This window comes from Lissotriton vulgaris, chromosome 6 (genome assembly GCF_964263255.1).
Source record: "Lissotriton vulgaris chromosome 6, aLisVul1.2, whole genome shotgun sequence".
Taxonomy (NCBI): Eukaryota; Metazoa; Chordata; class Amphibia; order Caudata; family Salamandridae; genus Lissotriton; species Lissotriton vulgaris.
The window spans coordinates 679,958,240-679,980,076 of record NC_141694.1 but is presented as its reverse complement, the minus strand read 5'-3'; the positions used below and the strand labels follow the sequence as shown (position 1 = coordinate 679,980,076).

Genomic DNA, 21,837 nt, shown 5'->3' with positions numbered 1-21,837 from the left:
TGCCAAGGCCTGAAATATGTGCTTGTAGTGGTATGTGCATTTAGCAAGTGGGTGGAGGCATACCCAACCCGTGATAACACTGCTATGGCCACTGCAAAAGTACTGCTGAAGGAATTCTTCCCTCGCTACGGCCTTTGTCGAATTTTATGGAGCGACAATGGTCCCCACTTCATAGCCGAAGTCATCCAGCTCATCTTAAAGGGGCTGGGTATCACACAAAAGTTCCACGCAGTCTTCCACCCCCAGTCTGCTGGACTAGTCGAGCGACACAATGCCACACTGAAGTTAAAATTAGCCAAGATAGTGGCTACCACAGGACTGAAACGGCCAGACGCTCTCCCACTGGCATTGCTATCAATGCGTTCCACCCCCACCAAACACCACCTGACACCATACGAGGTCGTTTTCGGCCGGCCCATGAGCGTCTGGTCTGCACCTAAACCAACCTCCATTCATGACGTCCCGGACGTCCTAATGTCTGATTATTTGTACAAGTTAACTGAAACTCTGTCTGTCATTCATCAGCAGGTGCAGCAGGCCATCCCCGATGCTTCCAGGGGTCCTGGCCACGACATCCAACCGGGGGACTATATACTAGTCCGGAATTTTCAGCGGGCGAAGAGTTTGGAACCCCGGTGGACGGGCCCCTGGCAAGTGCTGATCACCACCAGACGGCGCTTCGAGTGGAGGGGAAACGGCACTGGCTGCATGCACACCACTGCAAGAAGGTCTCCTCGACCCTGGCCACGACAGAAAACATCGACAACCAAGAAGAGCTCCTGAACAAGGATCAACCATCACTGAACTGCTATCCTGACACCGAGACACTTGAACTTGCCAAATTCTCTGATCCCACTGTGCCAACCAGAGAAGGGTATTTCCTGCGTCGAAAGGAGGGAGCTTCGGTTAAGTAGACCACGGACTGAGTTAAATCTCAGAACGGTGACCTAAACACTACCAAGGGTTACCCGGAGAGAAGCTAAACAAAGTCTGTGGTTCTACCCGCTACCGAGCACCTTGAAGATGATGGAAGCGCCAGATAAGAAGATGATGGAAGCGCCAGATAAGAAGATGATGGAAGCAACAGGAAATACCCACTACAGGAACCCAAAGACTGACAATATGCACAAATCAAAGACAATCGCCTTCTTCATTGTCTTCCTCTTTTGCCTCCTCCTTATGACTTCCTTCTGGATCCTGGAAGAGAGCACGCCCGCTCATCAGATACTGTTAACCACTGCACAGTCTACCACCATGAAAGAACATTATTTGATCTCACTCTCTCCTCAACTCAGAGAAAGGCGAAAGGAGTTCTGGAACAACTCTTTTGTGCAGCTACTCCACCAGCACAATCTCGCCACCAATGCCACCAACTGCTGGATCTGTGGGTTGCTACCCCACGCCACTGGACATTCGATACCTTTCATCCCTTCACCCTTCTCAATTCACGGCTCCTGCCTTGCTTGGCTGATCCTCCTGCAAGAAAGCTATAAAGACAATGCCACCTCCAGCAAAACCATGACGCACTTCTTTCATGAGGTCTGGCGAAACAAAACAAAGACACACTTCTGCCCGCAGACCTCCAACGACTCTATCCACATGGACATCCCTACTAAAGAACGAATTGAAATGCAGGTGTTCAACAATCCAACCAGACCCACCTTCTCCTACCTGCGGAAACGAACGGCTGCCACTCTGACTGTGGCCCTGTCTGTCATCAACGTCACAGGCCACATGTGCATAGAAGGGCTTGGGACACAGCTGGTAGGCCGCAGTGCCTGCCGTTTCACCAGAACTTTGGACTCTACCGATCCACCGTCCTTTGTATCCTCTCCAAATATGTACTTCGTTTGTGGCACAAAGGCTTACACCTGGCTCCCCAAAGGCTGGGGGGGCACTTGTTTCATCTCCTTCATCCTTCCTCCGACCTATGTGGCCCCAGCAAATCACCATAGACAAAAACGAGCCAAGGATATTGAGCAAGCCGACTCAACAGGAGCACAGTTCCTCGATGCTATGAAGGGACTTGTTCCACTCTGGGGCCCGATGGCAAACAGCCGTGCCATCCGACATCTGACTCAGGCAGTCGAGACAACAATGAACATCACAGCTGGTATTCTTGCTAATAACACAGCCGAACTTCAAGCGGTCCGCCTGGTGGCTCTCCAGAACCGCCTGGTTCTAGATGTGGTTCTTGCGGACCGTGGTGGGGCATGCCGCATCATTGGGTCCAGCTGTTGTACATATATACCGGACAATTCACCCTCAGTATACAAGGCCATCGAACACCTCCACAGACTCTCTTCAGAAGTCCACCAAGAACAGGAAGAATGGTCGATTGGTGGTTGGTTCTGGAACACCGTTAAGAACTGGGGCTGGAGACTGTTTACGATTATCCTGATTCCTGTAGTTGTTATTTATTTATTTATTTAATGGTTTTATAAAGCGCGTAGTAACTCAGAGAGCATCCCAGCTGTTATATGTGGGTTGTGCTTAGGAATCCAATGCCTGCCGCCTTTGTGTTCCTTATGTATGAATTGTATTTGCCCTAAGACTGTGGACTTTGGAAATGAACGCATGGGAGCATTATATGATGCCGAGGTTAGGAATTTGATGAAGATTGACATTGAGTAGGCAAGTTGGCTAGATACGTTGAAAAGGGAGGACTGTTAAAACTTAGGCCGCAAACGTCAACATTATCGGCGCCATCTTGCCCCTTTTCGAGCCCATTCGTGCGCGTAAGCGGCAACCATTTTGAGTACCATGGCCTCTCTGCCCCTCGCTGATAACCAGCGTCTCTCTCTCTCTCCCTCCTAACCTCGCAAGCATCCCCCGCACGCTGACAACCCCCCCGCTCTCACATGCCTTGGATCATAAACCCCTCTTCAGCGCAGCTCTGCCTCGGAACCCCATCCTGTTCCCAGCGCGACACCTCCCTTCATTCCTTTCATGGTCCCGGGTCCTTTGATAAACCCCTTTTTCCTGTGTGCCCGTTTGTCCTCCTCGTTCCCAGGCCGCCACCTGGCCCTGCGGATACTGTTTATTGCCCCCCCCCCTGTACAGTAGGAAGCTTCCCCCATCAAAGGACCCTCGAGTTGATCAAAGCCCCCACCCTATGAGATCCGATCAACCCCACACATTCCGTGAATCGGCGGAATATCCAGCTGCGCGATAATCATCACCTGTTGTGACCGGGGTGGGGACTCCAACTGTAAATGTGTGTGGGAACGGGCCTGAAGGGGGGGATTCCGAGGATGTCTTTCCGTACATCAAAGTGTTGACAGAGATGTGTTTCATACAATAAAGCAATAAACCCGTGTATAAGAGGCCAGGCCTCAGAGATGCGGTTAGAGCACCTCGAGAAGATACCCTGTTGTCTGATTTGACGTGTTCTGCTCCGTCGGAATAAAACTTCTGTTTCCTGCCTTCCAGTCTCCAGCGCCTGCCTCTTTGTTTGGTAACTTGAGTGGGTATAGAGGCGGTTAACGCCGGGCAACTCTGAAAAAGTTCATTGGCCCTACCTTTTTTCCACAACCTCCCTGTCAAATATAGTGGCCGGGGCATTACCTGGCGACCACTCGCAGCCAGGACAACGCCTCTTACCCTTATATCGACCTGGGAAGACTTTGTGACAGGAGCACGCAACCTTTTGCAGAGACCGGAGCTCCGCCGACGTATATCGGACCATAATGGCGGCGGGAGTAGATATCATACATAGACCAGCCCAACCCGTCGCACAGGTCGCCTCCGGGACACTGACGGGCACAGACGGGCTGGACTCTGGCGTGACTCCGGCGTCACTACGGCGAGAACGCTGCGCGAGAACGCTGCGCGTAAAAGGGTCGCTTTATATGCAGGCCAGCGTGTCCTTGTGACAGCTGGTCTGCTAGCACAACTGGCGCCGCCAGGCGTCCAAGAAACTACCCCCAATATGTATTCTCTGTGTGATGGCGGACATATAGGCACATGGCTCCCATCTATACACCCTATGACCTGTGGAAACCTTGCTATTATGTAAAATTGCAGTTTTGTATTTTCAAGTTCCTCATCATTCCTGGGCAGGTAGATGTGTTGAAGGATGTGGTGTAGCATGGCATCTAGGAAATTGTGAAAGAAACGTGAAAGCACACTCTGCGTCACTCCTCTAGCCACTGCAATTACATCTTGGTAGCTACCAGTGGCCAATAGGTGGAGGGAGTAAAACACCTGCACATGTGTGGGAATTGCATTGCTGTGCAGGGTTCTGCTTTCCAATTGTGGCTTCAAGGTGTCTATGAGCTCTAGGATGACAGTGCTACTCAACCTGTACTGGTCATAAATCTCTTCCTTTGTCTTCCCAGCAATGTTTGCCTGACTCTGAATATACTATCCTGTCTCAGCTTCGTCTGCTGAGCAGCCAGGATCCACATCCTTCTCGTTATCACGTACAGGGCATCCATTGTGCAAAGATTTCAGATTCATTCTGGGCCTGTTTTTAAAAGTGGGGCCTGGTTACCACCGGGTTCTAGTTAGTGGTAAATTGCATGCGCAAATGGGCGTTTGAGCGCATTTAAGCTATTTGCGAATGGTCTGTATATTGTAATTAGCAACTCACAAATTGCGAGTCACTATTTTCTGAATGCAAAAAACTGTTGCATTTTTTGTGAGTCAGTATTCATTTGCATCACAAATTTTGCAATTTGCGAGTGCCTTTCGTACATTGCGTATGACCATTTTTGCATGTGCTAATTGTATTGCAACTGATTTAGCACTCGCAAAATTGTGCTATATTTTCGCAGGAAATGCCTACTGAAGTCCATTTTGACTGCCATGACACATTTTGTGCAAAAAGCACAAAAAACATGTGTTGTGAAGAACAATTATTAGCATTCTGTTCATTCACTTTGTTTCTATGATCACACAATAGGATTTTTCCCGAACTGACTTAAAATACAAGATATGGCATGATGGCATAATTTTGGGAATTCTATGTAATAAGCATAAACTGAAATGCTGGAAATTAACCATCAACATACTACATAATGGAAATTTCACTCCGGCCTAATTTCAACTAGAACTTTTTTGGGAGGATTGCAGAAATCGTGTTGGTATTTGATGGTTTGGGGACAATCTGTTTCCTAATGGTGTGCTTGTTACCCCTCACTCAGAATGTAGGATTACTACTTATTAAAACAGTGAACCACTGAAAGAGATGAGATCACAGTTTCTAGTAGCTGTTGTATATACAAGTAATAAAGGTATTTTGATTCCATCCTAAGGTGCTCATTCGCACTTTACAGGAATTTGGTGCTTCTATTCCAAAGAGCGGGACTCTCCATTTTTGGCCAGTATCCCCACACAAAACTCTGAGCATTCCAACTTTTGTTAATTGGACTGAGGAACAGCCTCTCAGACCTGGGAATACCCCAACTCTGGAAACAAATCTGCAAATATTTTCGAGGGCAGGTTTGGGACTGGTAAGGTCGGGATGTCTGAGAGGCATCACAGCTTATGGGCACTCTGGAGAGAGCATTGTATATTCCCCCTGTTTTGTGCTCCTCGTGAAGGGTAGGGTACACACAGCCCAAGCTCTATATTCGGAGAGTGGATGTCCTACTTCCAATGGGAGGTGGACTCCAGGACCTATTTGGGGGAGCACTGTATGCCCCCGTGACACTGCAGGGGCTGAGTGTAGGCCTGACTGAGTTCCTGTCCACAGCCCATGCTCTGTTTCACCTTGCACACATCCACAGCCGAGGGAATTGCACCCAGTGTCTCAGGCTAAGAATTATCATGTCCAAAGTTTGCAGACACAGAATTTCTGAATGAGGAGATAATAGGCCTCTCAAAACGGTGAGTAGCAGAATTTCTCCGAGAGTCATAGCTGTGGATTGACTCCTAATGCATGTCTATGTCTGAAGGTAGTAGACAAAGGACCTTAAACTGTGTTTTTGGTGCAATCTCGTTGCGACAGAAAAGTCCTCTGCATGACAAAGACATGTACTCCTATGCTGAGTGGCCAACTCTACTATTGTCTGTGTCACAAATTCAGATTTTTTTGTCATAGGCAAACATGGATCATGCTTGGGCGCCATCACCTAGGTCTGTCTCAGGTATTACGGTCTTGTTAGACCAGGAGGTGCGCCCAAAGCACAACTTTTACAGTGGTGGAAGGCTACCGCCTTCATCAGTAGTTAAGCAGCACAGTGGAGGCAGCAAATTGTTTTGTGACCATTAGTAGTGATCAGGACCTTTTTACCTTCTGTCACTGGAGTAAACCCTACAGGCTGACTCAACTGTTGTGTTCTTAACTCACATTGGCCTACATCAGGTGTATGTGGAGTGCTGCACGGGACAGAAGTAGTGACCCTGAACTGGTTTTATGTGTGCATGGAAAGTGTACATTACAGGGATGAAGCAGTACTGTGCAGTACATGTGACATTAGTGCATGTGCTCAGTGTATGTATGCATGAGAGGAATACATGACATGAAAGATGTATTGCTTTGCAGTGCTTTTGCAATAAGAGCATGTGCTGGGTGCATGTGTACTTGCGTGAAGTACAATACATGAAGGGTGAAGTGCTGTGCAGCTCGCACATGATTAGTGTGTGTGTTGGCATTGTGTGTTTGTAAATAACACACCCTGGGTAAAGATTTATTTACAGGGCTCCCAGACCGAATGTGTGTACTGAATGTATGTGTGTACATGTAATAGTGCAATGCACGGAGGTACTAGTGCAGGAAACTAAATGTGCTGTGAATGTACACTATGTGAAATTGGGTTGTTGGTTGACTTGGGGTGAGGCCTGGTCAAACAACAGCCACAATCTCTTGCAGGGTGAACCACAAAATGGCACTAAATTAACCTATGCTTAACCCTGGGTAGGTTGGCACAAAAAAAGCAGTCAGGCTTAACTTAGAGGCAATGTGTAAAGTATTTATGCAGCACACAAAAAGCAACATAGTGAAAGCACAACACCAGAAAAATCCCAAACAACTTTAGAAAATAGAGTAAATTTTAATAAATTAATTGACACCAAAACCACAAAAATCCAATAAATAGAACCAGAAATATGAATTTTTAAAGAATAAACTGAAAAATAGTGCCTAAAAGCAGAAAGCCCCAACCACGGCTATCTGGTTGTGCTGGACTGCGTCAAGGCCAAAAGTGCAGCCTTACTGTGATCGTGCGCAGGTCAGATAAAGTCACAGTTACTCTCGCTGAAGTTATTCCATCTAAAGTTCTGTGCCAAGAGTCCCATTCTCGTGAGAAGGGGTCACAAGGAGCAAGGAGAACGTTGTGGGCAGCAGTCAGTGTGATGCAAAGAGCAGGTGGGTGGTCATGGACGGGTAGGCTGGAACTTTGTGATGTGGCAGTCTCTGTGGGCTATCAATGCTGCTGTGTGAAGATACAGGCTGGCAGCGGCTCACACTGTATTCTGGTGTGAGCTATGCGGTTCTGATGCGAATGGGCCTGTTCACTGTAGCTCAAAAGCTGGATTTAAAGAGCCATACAAAGGGTCTGGGACCTGAGGAGCATCCCTTGGGGGTCAGCAACTCACCGAAGGCGGCCCAGGAGTTGTGAGGGAGCCTGTTATGTCCCTGAGGCTCAGATCAGGAGGCCAGCAGAAATCACTCTGGGGTCTTGGGATTAATATGGAGTTGCAGGTCCAGCTCTTCTTCCCCAGGCATTAAGGCAGCAGGTCAGCAGTGCATCCAGAGCAGCAGTCCAGCAAAGTGGCAGTCCTTGAAGCTGAGTGTCAATAGGCCCAGAAGTATACAGAAGTGTTGGGCTGAAGGTCCTATGTTTATACGAGGTTGCCTCTCTCCTGGAAGGTGGGAGAAGCTTCTGGAAATGTTCTTTGAAGTGCATGGAATTTCCCTTCTCCCTTTGTGTGAAGGCAGAGCACAGGCTATGCTAGTGTAAGTGGGCTGTGCTAAGTTCTGCCCCTTCCTGACAGCAGATGGCTGCGAAGTCTAACTGTCAACCATACCCAGTCATGTGACTCAAGACAGGCTGCAGGCACAAAGGGCTAAGGGCAGGAAAATGCCAAATTTCTAAAAATGGCATTTTGACAAATGTAAAAACAAATCCGACGTTACCATTACATAGGGCTTACAATTACAATTCCATAGGTACAAAACATTACAAATCTACCATCTCCCATTTTGGAATTACAGCGTATTAAATGTAAAAAGGAATCCCCAAAGTTATCCTATGGGAGGGGTAGGCCTCACAGTAGTGAAAAACGAATTTGGAGGTTTTTCACTACCAGGACATGTAAAACTTAAAAGTGCATGTCCAGCCTTCAATTACACAGCACCCTCTCTATGGGCTACCCTGAGTCTACATTAGAGGTAATTTATATGTAATAAAAAGAGAGTTTAATGCTTGGAAAGAGGGTTGAAATATCAAGTCAACATGGCAGTGTAACTTTCCATTCAGGCTGCAATGGCTGTAATATGTTTTTGCAGGGCTACTTAAGTGGTTGGCACAATAAGTGTTGCAGGCTTACTTGTAGCATTTAATATACAGACCCTGGCTATATTCTATACCACTATAAAAGGGACTTACAAGTGAATTAAGTATGCCAATTAGGTATATGACAATCACACCATGCGCAGGAGAGGGACAACAAACACTTTCACACTGGTTAGAGTCCTAAGGGTTACAAAAACGAAATCCAGCACAAAATTGTAGGTAAGTAGGCAGAAAGTTTGGGGGTAGACCAACCTAAGGCTGGCAGGCCTAACAGTACATTATGTGGAGGACCCTGGGTTCCATTTTGGGAATCCCAGGTCTGACTGGTGAAGGGATAAGGTGGAGTGGAATCCCCTCAGGCAGAATTGAGTATTGCTGCATTCCTGTGAGCGGGCTGCGGCAGACATTGGAGGAAAAAGACTACTCTTTGATTCAGTGATAGATCACAAGGAAGGGGAACATCTCAGGAAGAGAGATGGGACTCAGAAGGGAATCCTAAAGGGTAGGGCTGGGAGTCTGGGATTATCCTTGTGATGTACCTATCACTGTGGCTGCCATCTAGGTATGAACTCTAGCCACTCCCATGAGTGATGTTGTGGGGCAATCAGTTTCAGAGTCTTGCCTGCTGTAACAGACATCTTTGATGAGGAAAGAAGAAAGAGAGATGTTCACTTCAAATCAAGCAGAACCGCAACGTAAAACTTCAATCACATTTGGTGTCTGAAAAATTACTTTCAGAAGAAGAGGTTGAGTCCCCAAACAGTTGCCATCTGCCAAGTAGCCAGATGGAGAGTGAGAAGAGAAAGTTCTGCAAGACTTCTGCCTGTGATCAGAACTGGGAGCCAAGGCCTGCTAATCTCTGTGCTGGGTGAGGGGATATCATCCAAGGAAACCAAGACCACGTGCCCTGGAGCTGGAAGCACCAGCGCCTGTCTACTTGCCAAGACCTGTGTGCCCTGTGAGGAAGAGGAAAGCACCGGAAGGAGTAAGGTCCAGTGGGGAGTCCTTCCATGAGGACTCCCTTTGTGTAGTGTGAGGGTTCAGCTATGCATTGATCAGGTGGTAACCCATGTGCAGGACTGTTTTCAGAGACCCCTGTGTGCCAGGAGAGGGTCGCTGTAGACAGCTAAGTATTGAGCTCTGCACAGAGGGTGCTAAGCCCACACAGCCTTGTTGCGATGACCCTGTATGCCAGTGGGGTCCACCATTGACGTAGTTGTGTGTCCAACCTGCCAGGAATTCTGAATGCCTGAGCAGTGACCCTATATGTCAGGTGGGGCCGCAGTGGGGAGAGTGATTACACCTGAGGAGTCTACTTTGTGTCCAGAAACTATCACTGCAACCCTGTATGCTAGGAGTGGCTGTCGGTACCAAATCTCCAAAGACTTCGGCAAGTCACCCATAACTAGAGTGAGGCTGTGACCAGCAGGTCTAGCTGCACTGTGACGTTCATCCTGACTGAATCCTGAGGCACAGAAGGATGTTGAGGAGGATGATGCACCCTTCCGGGATTCCAGTTGAGGGCTCAAGGATTGAATTCAGCTGCAGAGAAATTGGCTTTCTACTCCACTATGTGCTGGAAGCTGCCCCGATCACAAGGGAGAGCCAGCCGCTGCACTCCGAAAAGTGAACCTGCACCTGCCTGGCACTGCTGCTTGTACCAAGAGCAGCCCTAGTTCTCTGAGTAGAATCTGATCTCAGGGCAACCTCTGTAACGCAAAATGTTTCCATGCTGCAGGAGGAGGTAAGATTAGAACAGGGCCTATGGCCCCGGGGGATTTGCTGCTGAAGGAGCTACAGTACCATAGACTCATTTGACCAAAATCCTGAAGAGTCAAAGGGAACTCTTGAGTATGGCCTAATAGTGTGCAGTCCCTAGATGCATCCACCAGTGAATGGGAATATAACCCCAAACACATTACATGAAGGGGGGTGAAGCAAGAATTTGCCTGACAACTTTCAGAGCCTGACATCAAGGGGGATTGATTTGGTGCATTTGAATGTTGCATTTCTCTACATGGGTACAGTTAAAAAATAAAATACGACTTTTTCTTGAAAAGGGAAGCATTTAGCTGGACATGGATTTATTGGTCATACTGTTTACACCTTGAGTTATGAGTTGTGTTCACTGACCTGTATCTACATCCCCCCGAGGGAGCATTGACTGCTTGACCACAGCTACCCTGAGAGTCTAGTGCAGAAGGGGTACTTGGCCCAGTTGAGTGGAATACATTTTTATTTTTTATTTTTTTTAGTTATTTTATTTATTTATAAAGCGCTGCACTCATCCCAAAGGATATCAAGGCACTGGTAGCAGCTGTCGTGGTAAGGTGGCGGGTTTAGGAATTAATTTTTTGTTTTTTCTGAAACAATATGTAGTTGGAGGTGAGCCGTAGATCAAGAGGCAGCTCGTTCCATTTCTTAGCTGCCACATAGGAGAATGATCGCCTGCCGGTTCTCACTTTCCTGATGCGCTTAGTTCTGGCCAGAGCTAAATGGAGTGAGTGAAGGCTCCTAGTGGGGACAAAAAACTCGATTTTCTCCTGGAGTATTAAAGGGCCGGTTCGGTACAGAGCCTTGTGTGCATGGCTCAGTAGCTTGAAAGCTGCTCTTTGTCTCATGGGTAGCCAGTGCAAGGCCTTCAAGCACGAGGTAGCCGAGCTTAGCCTGCCTTTGTTGCAGACAAGTTTGGCTGCAGCGTTCTGAAGAACTTGGAGTCAGGTGAACAGGAGCTCCTTCATGCCAACAAATAGTGCGTTCCCATAGTCCATTTGACTGACCAGCAACGCTTGTGTGACAGACCTTCTGCTGTCCAGAAGCATCCAGGGGAAGAGCCTGCCCAGGAGTTTCAGGGTTGCAAAGCCTTTGCCGCAAAGGGCCCGTACAAGGTCCTTCATGGACAGGGTGTCATCAATAGTGATGCCCAAATTTTTGGCGCAGTGTTTTGGAGTTGGAGCAATGCCCAGTGTGAGTGGCCACCATGTAGGATCCCAGACTGATTTGGCGCCTCAAAAAAGTAGGATCTCGGATTTCCCTGCGTTCAGCTTTAAATAGTGCTCATGCATCCATTGAGCCATTTCCGTGAGGCAATTGTGTAACTTTGATTTGGTGACCTCAGGCTTTTTATCCAGGGTCACCATCAGCTGTGTGTCATCAGCATAGGAGCAAATGCCAATGTCCCACTTCCTGCTGATTTTGGCCAGTGAGGAGACATAGGCATTAAATAAGGTGGGACTTAGAGATGCTCCCTGCGGGACGCCACCGCTGATGAGGTTCGATTTGGATTGATATTGGCCGAGGTGAACTGATTGTGTTTGATTGCTTAGGAAGGAGCTGATCCAGCTCAGTGCTTTTGAGTGAATTCCTTTTTCATAAAGGGTTTCTAACAAACTCTTGTGCGAGACCGTTTCGAACGCTGCTGACAGGTCCAACAATATCAGCGCAACTACCCCTCCTTGGTCAGTACATGATCTAATATTGTCTGATACAGCCAGCAGTGTTGTTTCAGTGCTATTTTCTGTCCTGAATCCCGTCTGTGATTGGTCTAGCAGGCTATTTGTTTCTAGTTAGTCGGATAGTTGTTTGTTCACCAGTTTTTCTAGGTCTTTGGAAAGATAGGGGAGTTGGGATATAGGGCGGTAGTTTTCAGGATTGAGGACATCGGATCTGGCTTTTTTTAACAGGGGGATTACTGAAGCATGTTTCCATTTATCGGGATAGATGGCAGTTTTGAGGGAGTCATTAAAGAGTTGGGTGATGTATGGGCATAGAACAGAGGCAATCTGAGCAAAAATAAAATGAGGGCATGGGTCAAGCAGGGATCCCGATTTTATTTCACTCATGGCCTCTAGGACCTCATTTTCTTGAAGAGGGGTGAAATTGCACATATTTGATGTGGTACCTGGATGGGGAATCAAGGGGGCCCTGATCCTTATGTCAGTATTGGCCGGAGTATTAAAAGTGGAGTAAATTTTCTTTATTTTATCTGAGAAGAAGTCTCTTATTCTTTCGCATGCGTCAACTGAAGGAGGTAGAGTTTGAGACATGCTAGCTGGTTTGCTAAGTTCTCTGACTATTTTGTACAATCTTTGGCAGACTTACATTTCTCGGTGGGCATAGTGGGATTTCTTTGCATTTTTTATGATTTGTACCTTATTTTGTCCGAACAATTTTTTGAGAATCTCCATAGATGTTCGAGGTTTTGGCATTTCCTCTTAAGTTTTTTGAGTTGTGGGGTGTACCATTTTTCGGTGTGTGGTCTTTGCCGTTGCTTGTGTTTCTGTATTGGGGCCAGTTTATCCAGTGTTGTACAGATCTCTGACTCAAGGTTAGCGACTCCTATATAGACTAGGAGATCTTTTAAGGTGTCTACGTTAGAGCATACGAAGTGGGCTTGAAATGATGATTCAGTGACACGCCTCCATGCTCGGTTCGATGTCTGACGGGGGTTGCAGAGCTTGGTTGATTTAATTGGAAGACCCAATGTAAAGGCTATGAGCGAATGGTCTGTCCAGAGTAAAGGTTGGATCTCATGGATGCGAGGGGCTTCGATGTTGGAAAAGAGATGGTCAAGTGTGTGGCCGGCTATATGGGTAGGTCCCTTGGTTCACTGTTTGAGATGAAGTATTTGCATGTCGCTCTCCAGTTGGGAGGCGGCTGGGATTTCTTTGTTTTCATAATGTACGTTAAAGTCCCCTATTACCATGTAGTTCTTGTGTTTTAGGCAGACTGGGAGAAGTTGGGTGAGTAGCCTGGTACCTAGGTCAGCTTGATGACCAGGGGGATTATAGATCACTGCCCCTGCCAGAATGATCAGACCTTCGTTAAGTATTTGGAAGAGGAGTATTTCATGTTCATTCTGTGGTGCCACTTGCACGGGTTGGCAGGTCAGATGGTTTTTAAACATGATTGCTACCTCTCCTCCACTGTGGCCAGGGCTATTTTGTTTAACAATTTTGTAATTAGCTGGTAATGCATTCGCAATATCTGGGGAGTTATTGTCGTCCATCCACCTTTCCGTGATAAAGACAAGATCAGGATTCCTTTCATTAAGGAGGTCCCATATGTCAGAGGACTGTTTAGGAAATGATCTAGCGTTAAGGTAGATACAAGATAGTTTGGAGAGGTTGGGATCAGCCTGGGTCCTTATTTGACTGTGCTCCATGCTGGACCATTAACAGAAGTGGTAGGAAAATAAGCCAAACGTGGATCCGGGGTGTGCTCTGGCACTTTAAGAGAGGTTATTGCCTGTGTTATATGCATAGGTTAGTAACGCCTCTCGTGAGTATTTGGTGATGCTTTGTTGGGCAGATGCGACACGGGCAGGGGTTATGGCCCCTGGCCCCGGCCGGCCGTGGATGGGCGCAGACGGGCTTGCCTTTGGTGCGCATTCAGCGCGCCAGGGGCCCGCACACTGCGCCCGGCCGCAGCGTGGCCGCTGGCACATTGGTCTAATATAGTGCAAAGCGCGGGAGCCTGGCTCCGCCCTCCCGCCCACCGGAAGTGTCTGCCAATTGGTCTGCCTGCTTCCTGGTCGCCCTCCACTCAAACGGCACACTGCTGCGGTGGACCGGGGCTGGGAAGTCGGCAGCCACGAAGGAAATGCAGGTAGACAGGTAAGTTTTTAAAAAAAAGCCTAATCGTTTCTTTTTCTAAAAGCAGGTTTGTCTAAAACAGAGCCTAACCGTTCTAAGGTTCCAAGTGCAAAGGGTAAAACGAGCAATGTGCCAATAACAAATGGCTACAATCCTAAATCGATTTGGTAGCGCTTAGCTTTTGCCAAGGATAGTTTTCAAGCAGCAGCCTTACCAGTATAGAGCTGCGCGTTCGCTGACTCCTTCGCCTAATGTAGTGCGAAGCATGGGAGCCTGGCTCCACCCTCCCGCCCACCGGAAGTGTCTAGCGATTGGTCTGCCTGCTTCCTGGTCGCCCTCCACTCAAACGGCACACTGCCGTGGTGCACCGGGGCTGGGAAGTCGGCAGCCACGAAGAAAATGCAGGTAGACAGGTACGTTTTAAAAAGAAAGCCTAATCGTTTCTTTTTCTAAAAGCAGGTTTGTCTAAAACAGAGCCATCTGCTCTAAGGTTCCAAGTGCAAAGGGTAAAACGAGGAATGTGCAAATAACAAATGGCTACAATCCTAAATCGATTTGGTAGCGCTTAGCTTTTGCCAAGGATAGTTTTCAAGCAGCAGCCTTACCAGTATAGAGCTGGTAGTCCGGGCCGCGGGACATCCAGAGTATAAGGCCTCAACCATCACGGGTGGACCCAGTAAGCACTGGGTGCCCTGTGGCACTCTGAAAGGGGGTCTGACAATTACTGGCAAGCATTGGCGCACCAAATGTTTAGCAGTCGAAGATACAGAGGTGGCATTTGCCATTTCCAATCTGCGCCAGTACTGCAATAAGTCCTGTTTTTATTCCATTTGTGCACAAAGACAATATGTTTAAACAATGCACAACACAGGTTTGGGGCCCGACCTCAGTAACATGTCCCTAGTTCATATGAAATATTTATGTATGAGCCGAGGTAGGAGGATTTCCAAGAGTAGGGACAGAGAGGTTCTTGCTAATTTCATTAGGGGTCAGTTTGAAATATTGGGTGAAACGGAGCAGGCTGTAGCTAACTCTGGGGAAGGAACCATGGTAGGAGCCCAGGAAGAGAGTGCTGTGGATACAGGATCTAGGCTCCCCTTACACAGATATATCGCTGGGTGTGTCCCTAATGCATTTTCCAGAGTTTCACTAAGACATTCACCACCTTTAATTTCTAGAAGGTCTCCTCCTCGAATTTCTAGGCGACCACTGCCCCCAGTTCCAAGAGTAAAATGCTTGGGTGGGTTGAGTTTAGACAAGACTCTGAACTTGCAGTTGGCACTTCAAAACCAGAGAGAATGAGAGGAAAAACAGTGAGAGTGGGAAGAGAAACAGAAGGAAAATGAAAGCGAGCTGGAAAAGGAAAGGATTGCAAATGAGAGAGAGAAATAGAGGGGTGTATTTAGGAGCTAGTTTGTGTCACTCTTGCACTATGCAGTGCAAGAGTGATGCAAACCTTAGGTCAGATTTGTGAAGTCACGCAAGGCCACTTTGCATGGCCCTAAGTGGCCCAATAAATCTGTCTTAAAATCACTGCGTTGGCTTACTCTACCCTGAGAAGGTGCTCCATGGGTGTTGCATTTGTGTTCCCACGCAACTCCCATGTTATTTAATGCATTCCTAGATTTACCAAAACTGGCAGACCTGTGAAAGCACCAAAAAGATATGCCCTCTCCGGTGAGGTGTAACGAAGAGAAGCATCTTTATTTCTCCTCATTACTTCCTCTTTCTATATGTGCTGCATTCTAAGCACACATAGCTCAGGAAATATGCCTCTCTGGATTGTTTTTGTGGAGGAAGATGTCCCTGCACACATAGCTTGAGGAATATGCCTCTGATGATTATTTTTGTGGAGGACGATGTCCCTTTTACTGCACAGACACAGTTCTGCGTGCAATTCAGGCACCCTTGCACCATGGTGCAAGAGCACCTGAGTTGGTGTCATGCTGCCAAAAGGGGGCCAGCAAAAAGTAAAAGGCAGGATTGTGCTGTATTGTCTTAAATATGGTACATTCCTGCCCTTTCCCTGTCACACACTGCAGCACCGCAAGGTGACTTGCTGCACTGCATGACTTTTTCATAAATAGGCCCCTTTGGATGGAAGCAATGACAACTCCATTTGGGATAAGTGAATCTACTTCCAGTCCAGGCCAGGTTGTGGCCAAGGTTCTGAAAGCTATTATGCATCTGTATGTGGAAAGTTAGCATATTTTGGAATGGTTTATTAGCCTTGAGGCTGCTTGTAAAACACAGGTCTTAAATGAGATGTCTAACCATTGGAAAGGACAGCCATCATTGGCAGAATGTCTGTGGCAGACCAGAAGGTCTACGAGCAATGAAGGAAGCTCTCAGTAGGAGGTTTGGACTGAAGCAAGCTGAAAACCAACAGAATTCTGTGACTGCAAGAGAGCAGATGGTGTTCAATTTTAAACTTGTATTCATGTTGTATTGCGTGATTGGAATGAGTAGGTAAGAGGTATGGAGGCCAAAGATTTTCAATCTCAAGGAGAAGGCTCTATCCTACTTCAGAAATACCAGTCTGATCCGACCAAGAGGGATCCAACATAACTTGCTGTGGTAGCTGATAAGTAGTTGGCTAACAGGTTCACAAAGGGCTGGAGCAGCATGGTACAGAATGTACGACCGACTTCGCGGATACATTAAGGCAGAAGTTGACAAAATGTTGGACCTGGTAGTCTTTGAGAGATCTCCTATTTCTAGGTCTGGTCCTGTGGTGGCGGTACCAAAGCAAGGACCTACTGCCTTGTGGTTCTCTGTGGAGTACCGAACCCTTGATGAGGAAACCAAAACGATGCCCATTCAATCCCTAGAGTGAAGACATTTGTGGCTCGGTTAGGTGTTGCAAAGTACCTGAGCACCATGAATCTGAACAGTGGATTTTGACAGATCGCTTTGGCACCAAATGCTAGGGAGAAGATGGCCACCTTTCAGTGCCTGGTGTCCTGTTCTCACAGGGTCGTCAGAGTTTTATGTGACCTACTTAGACAATATTGCTGCATTCAATGATTCATGGAAGAACCACCTGGGGAACTTGGAACAGGTGATTGCAAGTATACAGGAGGCACAACTGACCATCAAGGCAACTAAGTATTAGGTGGAGCAGTCTTCTGTAGTCTACCTTGGGCATGAGATGGGGAACAGGAGGATTCACCAGCTGGGTTCTAAGATTTAGTCTGTGATGGAGTAGGAGGTACCTACCAACCAGACTGAAGTGAGGGCCTTTTTACGACTTACTGGGCATTGCCAGAACTTTGTGGCAAAATATGGAAGTTTAGTTGCCCCATTGACTGCTTTGACTTCTAGGAAGTCGCCCAAGAACTTATTATGGACTACAGAGTGTCAAAAAGGCCTACTACAGTCAGTCTTTCATTGTACAGATGAAAGCCTCTGACAAAGGAGTTGGAGTGGTGTTAGCTCAGTTTGATGACAAAGATAGAGTGTGTCCAGCAGCCATTGTTATTGGGAGACTACTAGCCAGAGAGCATAAATGGGCAGCTATTGGTAATGAGTGATTTGCCATAGTGTGTGCCTTGCATATGTTCTGCTCATACTTGTTTGTTACTAAGTTTATGGTGCAAACGGAACACAAGCCACTGAAATGGTTGAAGCTTATGAAGGGAAAGATCCTACATTTTTTAGATGGCCTATTTCTTTGCAAGGGTTAGACTTTGTAGTGGAGCACAGAGCCAGATTGATCTGTGGGAATGTTGATGGACTTTCCCTTGGCTTTTACTGATCTGACCATCGAATCTCTCCAGGTTAGGAGTTGGTTTAGGGTGTTCTGATCTGAAAGGGGTGTCTGTGTGTGGTGATGGAAAAGTCCTCTCTATGGTAAAGATGTGTGTACCACTGCCCTGAGTACCCAACTGTAGTGTTGTCTGGATCCTTAATGCTGATTTCTTTTGTCAGAGGCAAACATTGATCTTGCGTGTGTACAATGACATAGGCCTGTCTCATGGATTGTGGTGTTGTTGGACCAAGAAGGGCTTTCAAAGCGCTACCCTCATAGTGGTAGAAGACTACCACCTTTGCCAGAAGATAAGCAGCACAAGCCCTGTGGTGGCAGCATACTGTGTAGTGATCATTAGTAGTGAACAGGGGCTATTTACCCTGTGTCACTGTAGTTAGTTCCGCTGCTGTGTGCTTAACTCACCTTGGCCTACATCAGGTAGATGTGGAGTGCTGCGCAGAACAGGAGTAGTAAATCTGTGCTGGTTTTGTGTGTACCTGGAAAGGGTACAGTACAAGGATACTGCAGTACTGTGTAGTACATGTGGGAGCAGTTCATATGATGAGTGTATGCATGTCTGTGAGGAATACATCACATGAAAGATGCAGTGCTGTGCAGTGCATGCACAATGAGAGCATGTGCTGGGTGTATGTGTACTTGCATGAAGTACAATCCATGAAGGGTGAAATGTTGTGTAGTGCCCACGTGGTGAGCCTGTGTGTTTGTAAAGAACACACCCTGGGTAAAAATTGAAAAGCCTCAGTGCTGAGCGGTGCATGCTGACTGAGTGTGCTAGCAGGTTAGGCCGCTCCCTCGCTGCACAGCTCTGCCTTTGTTGCTCTGCCCTTGGTGCGTGCTGTTCTGCCAGTCCGTGAGTTCGCCACCCGCTCTGTGCTCTTGTGCCTCCCCTCTCATTTACTCAACTGTACTGTGATTACAGCATTTACTGTTTCTGTTGCCATTTTTTACTGACCCCCCTGCCCCTGTGATCTGTTTTTTCTCTGTGCCCCCGTCCACTTTGCCTTCAGTCTCCCGCTTCTTCCAGCCTCTGCCTCCCGGTGGCCCTGCCCCCTCATGCTCCCATTCGCCTCCCCACTTCCACCTCCCAGCTGCTCCTCCCTCCCACTTCCCCTCATATGGCGGCCGCTGTGTGGTAAAGGGAGCAACCCTTGCCTCTGCTTTCAGGTTAGGCTGAGCCCTTGCAGCACAGCTCCGCCTGTGTTGCTCTGCCCTTGGTGCCCATTGCTCTGCCGCTCCGTGACTTCGCACCCCGCTCTGTGCTATTGTGCCTCCCCTCTCATTTACTCGACTGTACTGTGATTACTGCTTTTACTGTTTCTGTTGCTGTTTTTTACTGACCCCCCTTGCTCCTGTGATCAGTTTTTTCTGTGCCCCCGTCCACTTTGCCTTCTGTCTCCCGCTTCTTCCCACTGCTGTCTCCCTGCGGCCTGCCCCCTCGTGCTCCCATTCGCCACCCCACTCCCGCCTCCCAGCTGCTCCTCCCTGCCACTTCCCTTCATATGGCGCCCGCTGCGCGGTACAGGGAGCAACCCTTGACCCTTCTTGCAGGTTAGGCCGCTCCCTCGCCGCACAGCTCTGCCTGTGTGTCTCCGCCCTTGGTGCCCGCTGCTCTGTCGCTCTGTGAGTTCGCCCCCCCTCCCCCGCTCTGTGCTTTTGTGCCTCCCCTCTCATTTACTCGACTGCATTTACTGTTTCTGTTGCCGTTTTTTACTGACCCCTTGCCCCTGTGATCTATTTTTTCTGTGCCCCCGTCCACTTTGCCTTCTGTCTCCCACTTCTTCCCGCCGCTACATCCCTGCGGCCTTGCCCCCTCGTGCTCACATTCGCCGCCCCTCTCCCGCCTCCCAGCCGCTCCTCCCTCCCACTTCCCCTCATATGATGGCCGCTGCACAGCCACTGCGCGGCCGTGCGCAGTGTGCGCACCACTGGCGTGCCCAAGGCATGCCTAAGGCAAGCCAGTCTACTCCCATCCACGCCTGGACCGCGACCAGCGCCAGAACCCCAGGCCCCCGCAACTGCCACGACGCCCATCACCGCTACGATGCCAGCACCTTCCTCACACTCAACACCGTACAATCGCACCCTTGCTTCCTGGCCACCCTAAAACGCACGCAAGGACCCTTCACCTGCTGGAGCTGCAGCTTCACCAGCATCCAGCCTGCCAAACCACCGACCAGGGAAAGAACCCAGCTACATCAGATGCATTCTCCTCAACACCCGCTCCGCCCCCAAACACACAGTTGAACTCTGGGACCTACTCGACTCAACCTCCCCTGGCGTCGCCTTCCTGACGGAGACCTGGCTGAACCCCTCCTCTGCACCTGACATTGCCATAACCATCCCGGAAGGCTACAAGATCACATGGACCGCACCAACAAAGCAGGTGGGGGAATCGCTATCATTCACAGAAACACTCTCTGAGTCTCGACCTACACCGACAACACCCACAGCACCACCGAACACCTACACTTCCAGATCCACACCGACCCCCAACACCACCCTCAGAGGAACTCTCGTCTACAGACCTCCCGGACCCTGACCTCAGTTCAGCGACTCACTCATCCTCCTAAGGGACCTGAACTTCCACCTCGAGAACAATAACAACACCAACTCCACCACCCTGATCGACAACCTCTCCAACCTTGGACTCAGACAACTCATCACTACTCCCACCAGCTCCTCCCACCACACGCTTGACCCCATCTTCGACGCAAGCCCCCACGTCGCCTTCAACCACACCACCAAACTCCACTGGCCCGACCACCGCTGCATCCACTTCACCTTTCTAAAACCCACCACGTACCACCGCACCCAACAGATGCCTCGCCGCTGCTGGACTAAAGTCACAGAAGACCAGTTAATCACCATCCTTGCCCAGAACCCACCAGCCAACCCTACCGACCCCGACTCCGCCGCTCGCAACCTCAGACAGTGGATCGACGACTGTGCCAACACCCTCGCCCCACTCAGGAAACCCTCCAACAGCCCACCAGCAAGAAAGCCAGCTGGTTCACTGAAGACCTCTAGGCCTCCAAGCTAAACTGCCGAAAGCTAGAGAAGAACTGGCTCAGTGAACGAACACCGGGCAACTACGCAGCCCATAAGGACACCACCCGCAGACACCATCACCTCATCAGCTCCACCAAAAAAACCTCCTTGAAAGACCCCCTATACAACAATGCACACAACAGCAAAGAGCTCTTCAACATCATGAAAGAACTCTCCAAACCTTGCTCCAACACCAACAACGTCCCACCTTCGCAAGGCCTTTGCGACTCACTGTCCTCATTCTTCCATCGCAAAATCGCAAACATCCACGACAGCTTCAACGTCACTACCACCCCGACAACCATTGAGACTTCCGCCCCCATGACTACCATCCGCACCAACCGCCTGCTTTCCTGGACCAACATAAATGACGACAACACCATCAAGATCATGAACACCGTCCATTCCAGTTCTCCGTTAGACCCTTGCCTGCACCACATCTGCAACAAAGCCAGCACCACCATGGCACCCCATCTCCGAAAGGCCATCAACATTTCCTTCAAGACAGCCACCTTCGCGGAGAGCTTAAAACGCGTCGAGATCAACGTCCTACTCAAGAAACCCAAGGCGGACCCCAAAGATCTCAAAAACGTCCAGCCCATCTCCCTACTCCCATTCCCGACAAAGGTCATTGAGAAGGCCATCACCAAACAACTGACTCGCTACCTCAAGGAAAACAGCATCCTAGTGTAGTGTAGTTCCTATATTCCCAATAGGCTCTGCGCATTGGAATAATATATCCTATAGATTAGACGTAGGACTGAGGTCGACTAGGTCTCTATCGAATATACTAAACTTAATAGTGAGTGCCAGCTAGCTCAGAGGTCACTAGAAACTTTCTCGAATTCACAAGAAGGGATTAGCTTCTGACAACCACATAAACATGACAACTTTGTTTCCCAAGAATAAGAAATATATCTCTAGAGTCGCGGAAACAATAGATAAGTATTTCACTCAGTCA

General features: G+C 48.5%; 1 protein-coding gene across 1 annotated transcript; it reads left to right on the top strand.

Moving 5' to 3' along the window:
- Positions 1 to 1,023: 1,023 nt before the first annotated feature.
- On the top strand, positions 1,024 to 2,634 carry LOC147707845 (endogenous retrovirus group PABLB member 1 Env polyprotein-like). The gene is made up of 2 exons (XM_086925250.1): positions 1,024 to 2,412; positions 2,464 to 2,634. Exons 1-2 carry the CDS (start codon positions 1,024 to 1,026, stop codon positions 2,632 to 2,634), a joined length of 1,560 nt encoding a protein of 519 aa, XP_086781376.1.
- The last annotated feature ends 19,203 nt before the right edge of the window (positions 2,635 to 21,837 follow it).

What these genes read in the sequence shown, in the direction of transcription:
- LOC147707845 (XM_086925250.1), top strand. Translation starts at nt 1,024, where the DNA reads ATGATGGAAGCGCCAGATAAGAAGATGATGGAAGCGCCAGATAAGAAG. An exon ending in TTATCCTGATTCCTGTAGTT is followed by an intron (nt 2,413 to 2,463) that starts GTTATTTATTTA and finishes AGTAACTCAGAG; the next exon opens with AGCATCCCAGCTGTTATATG.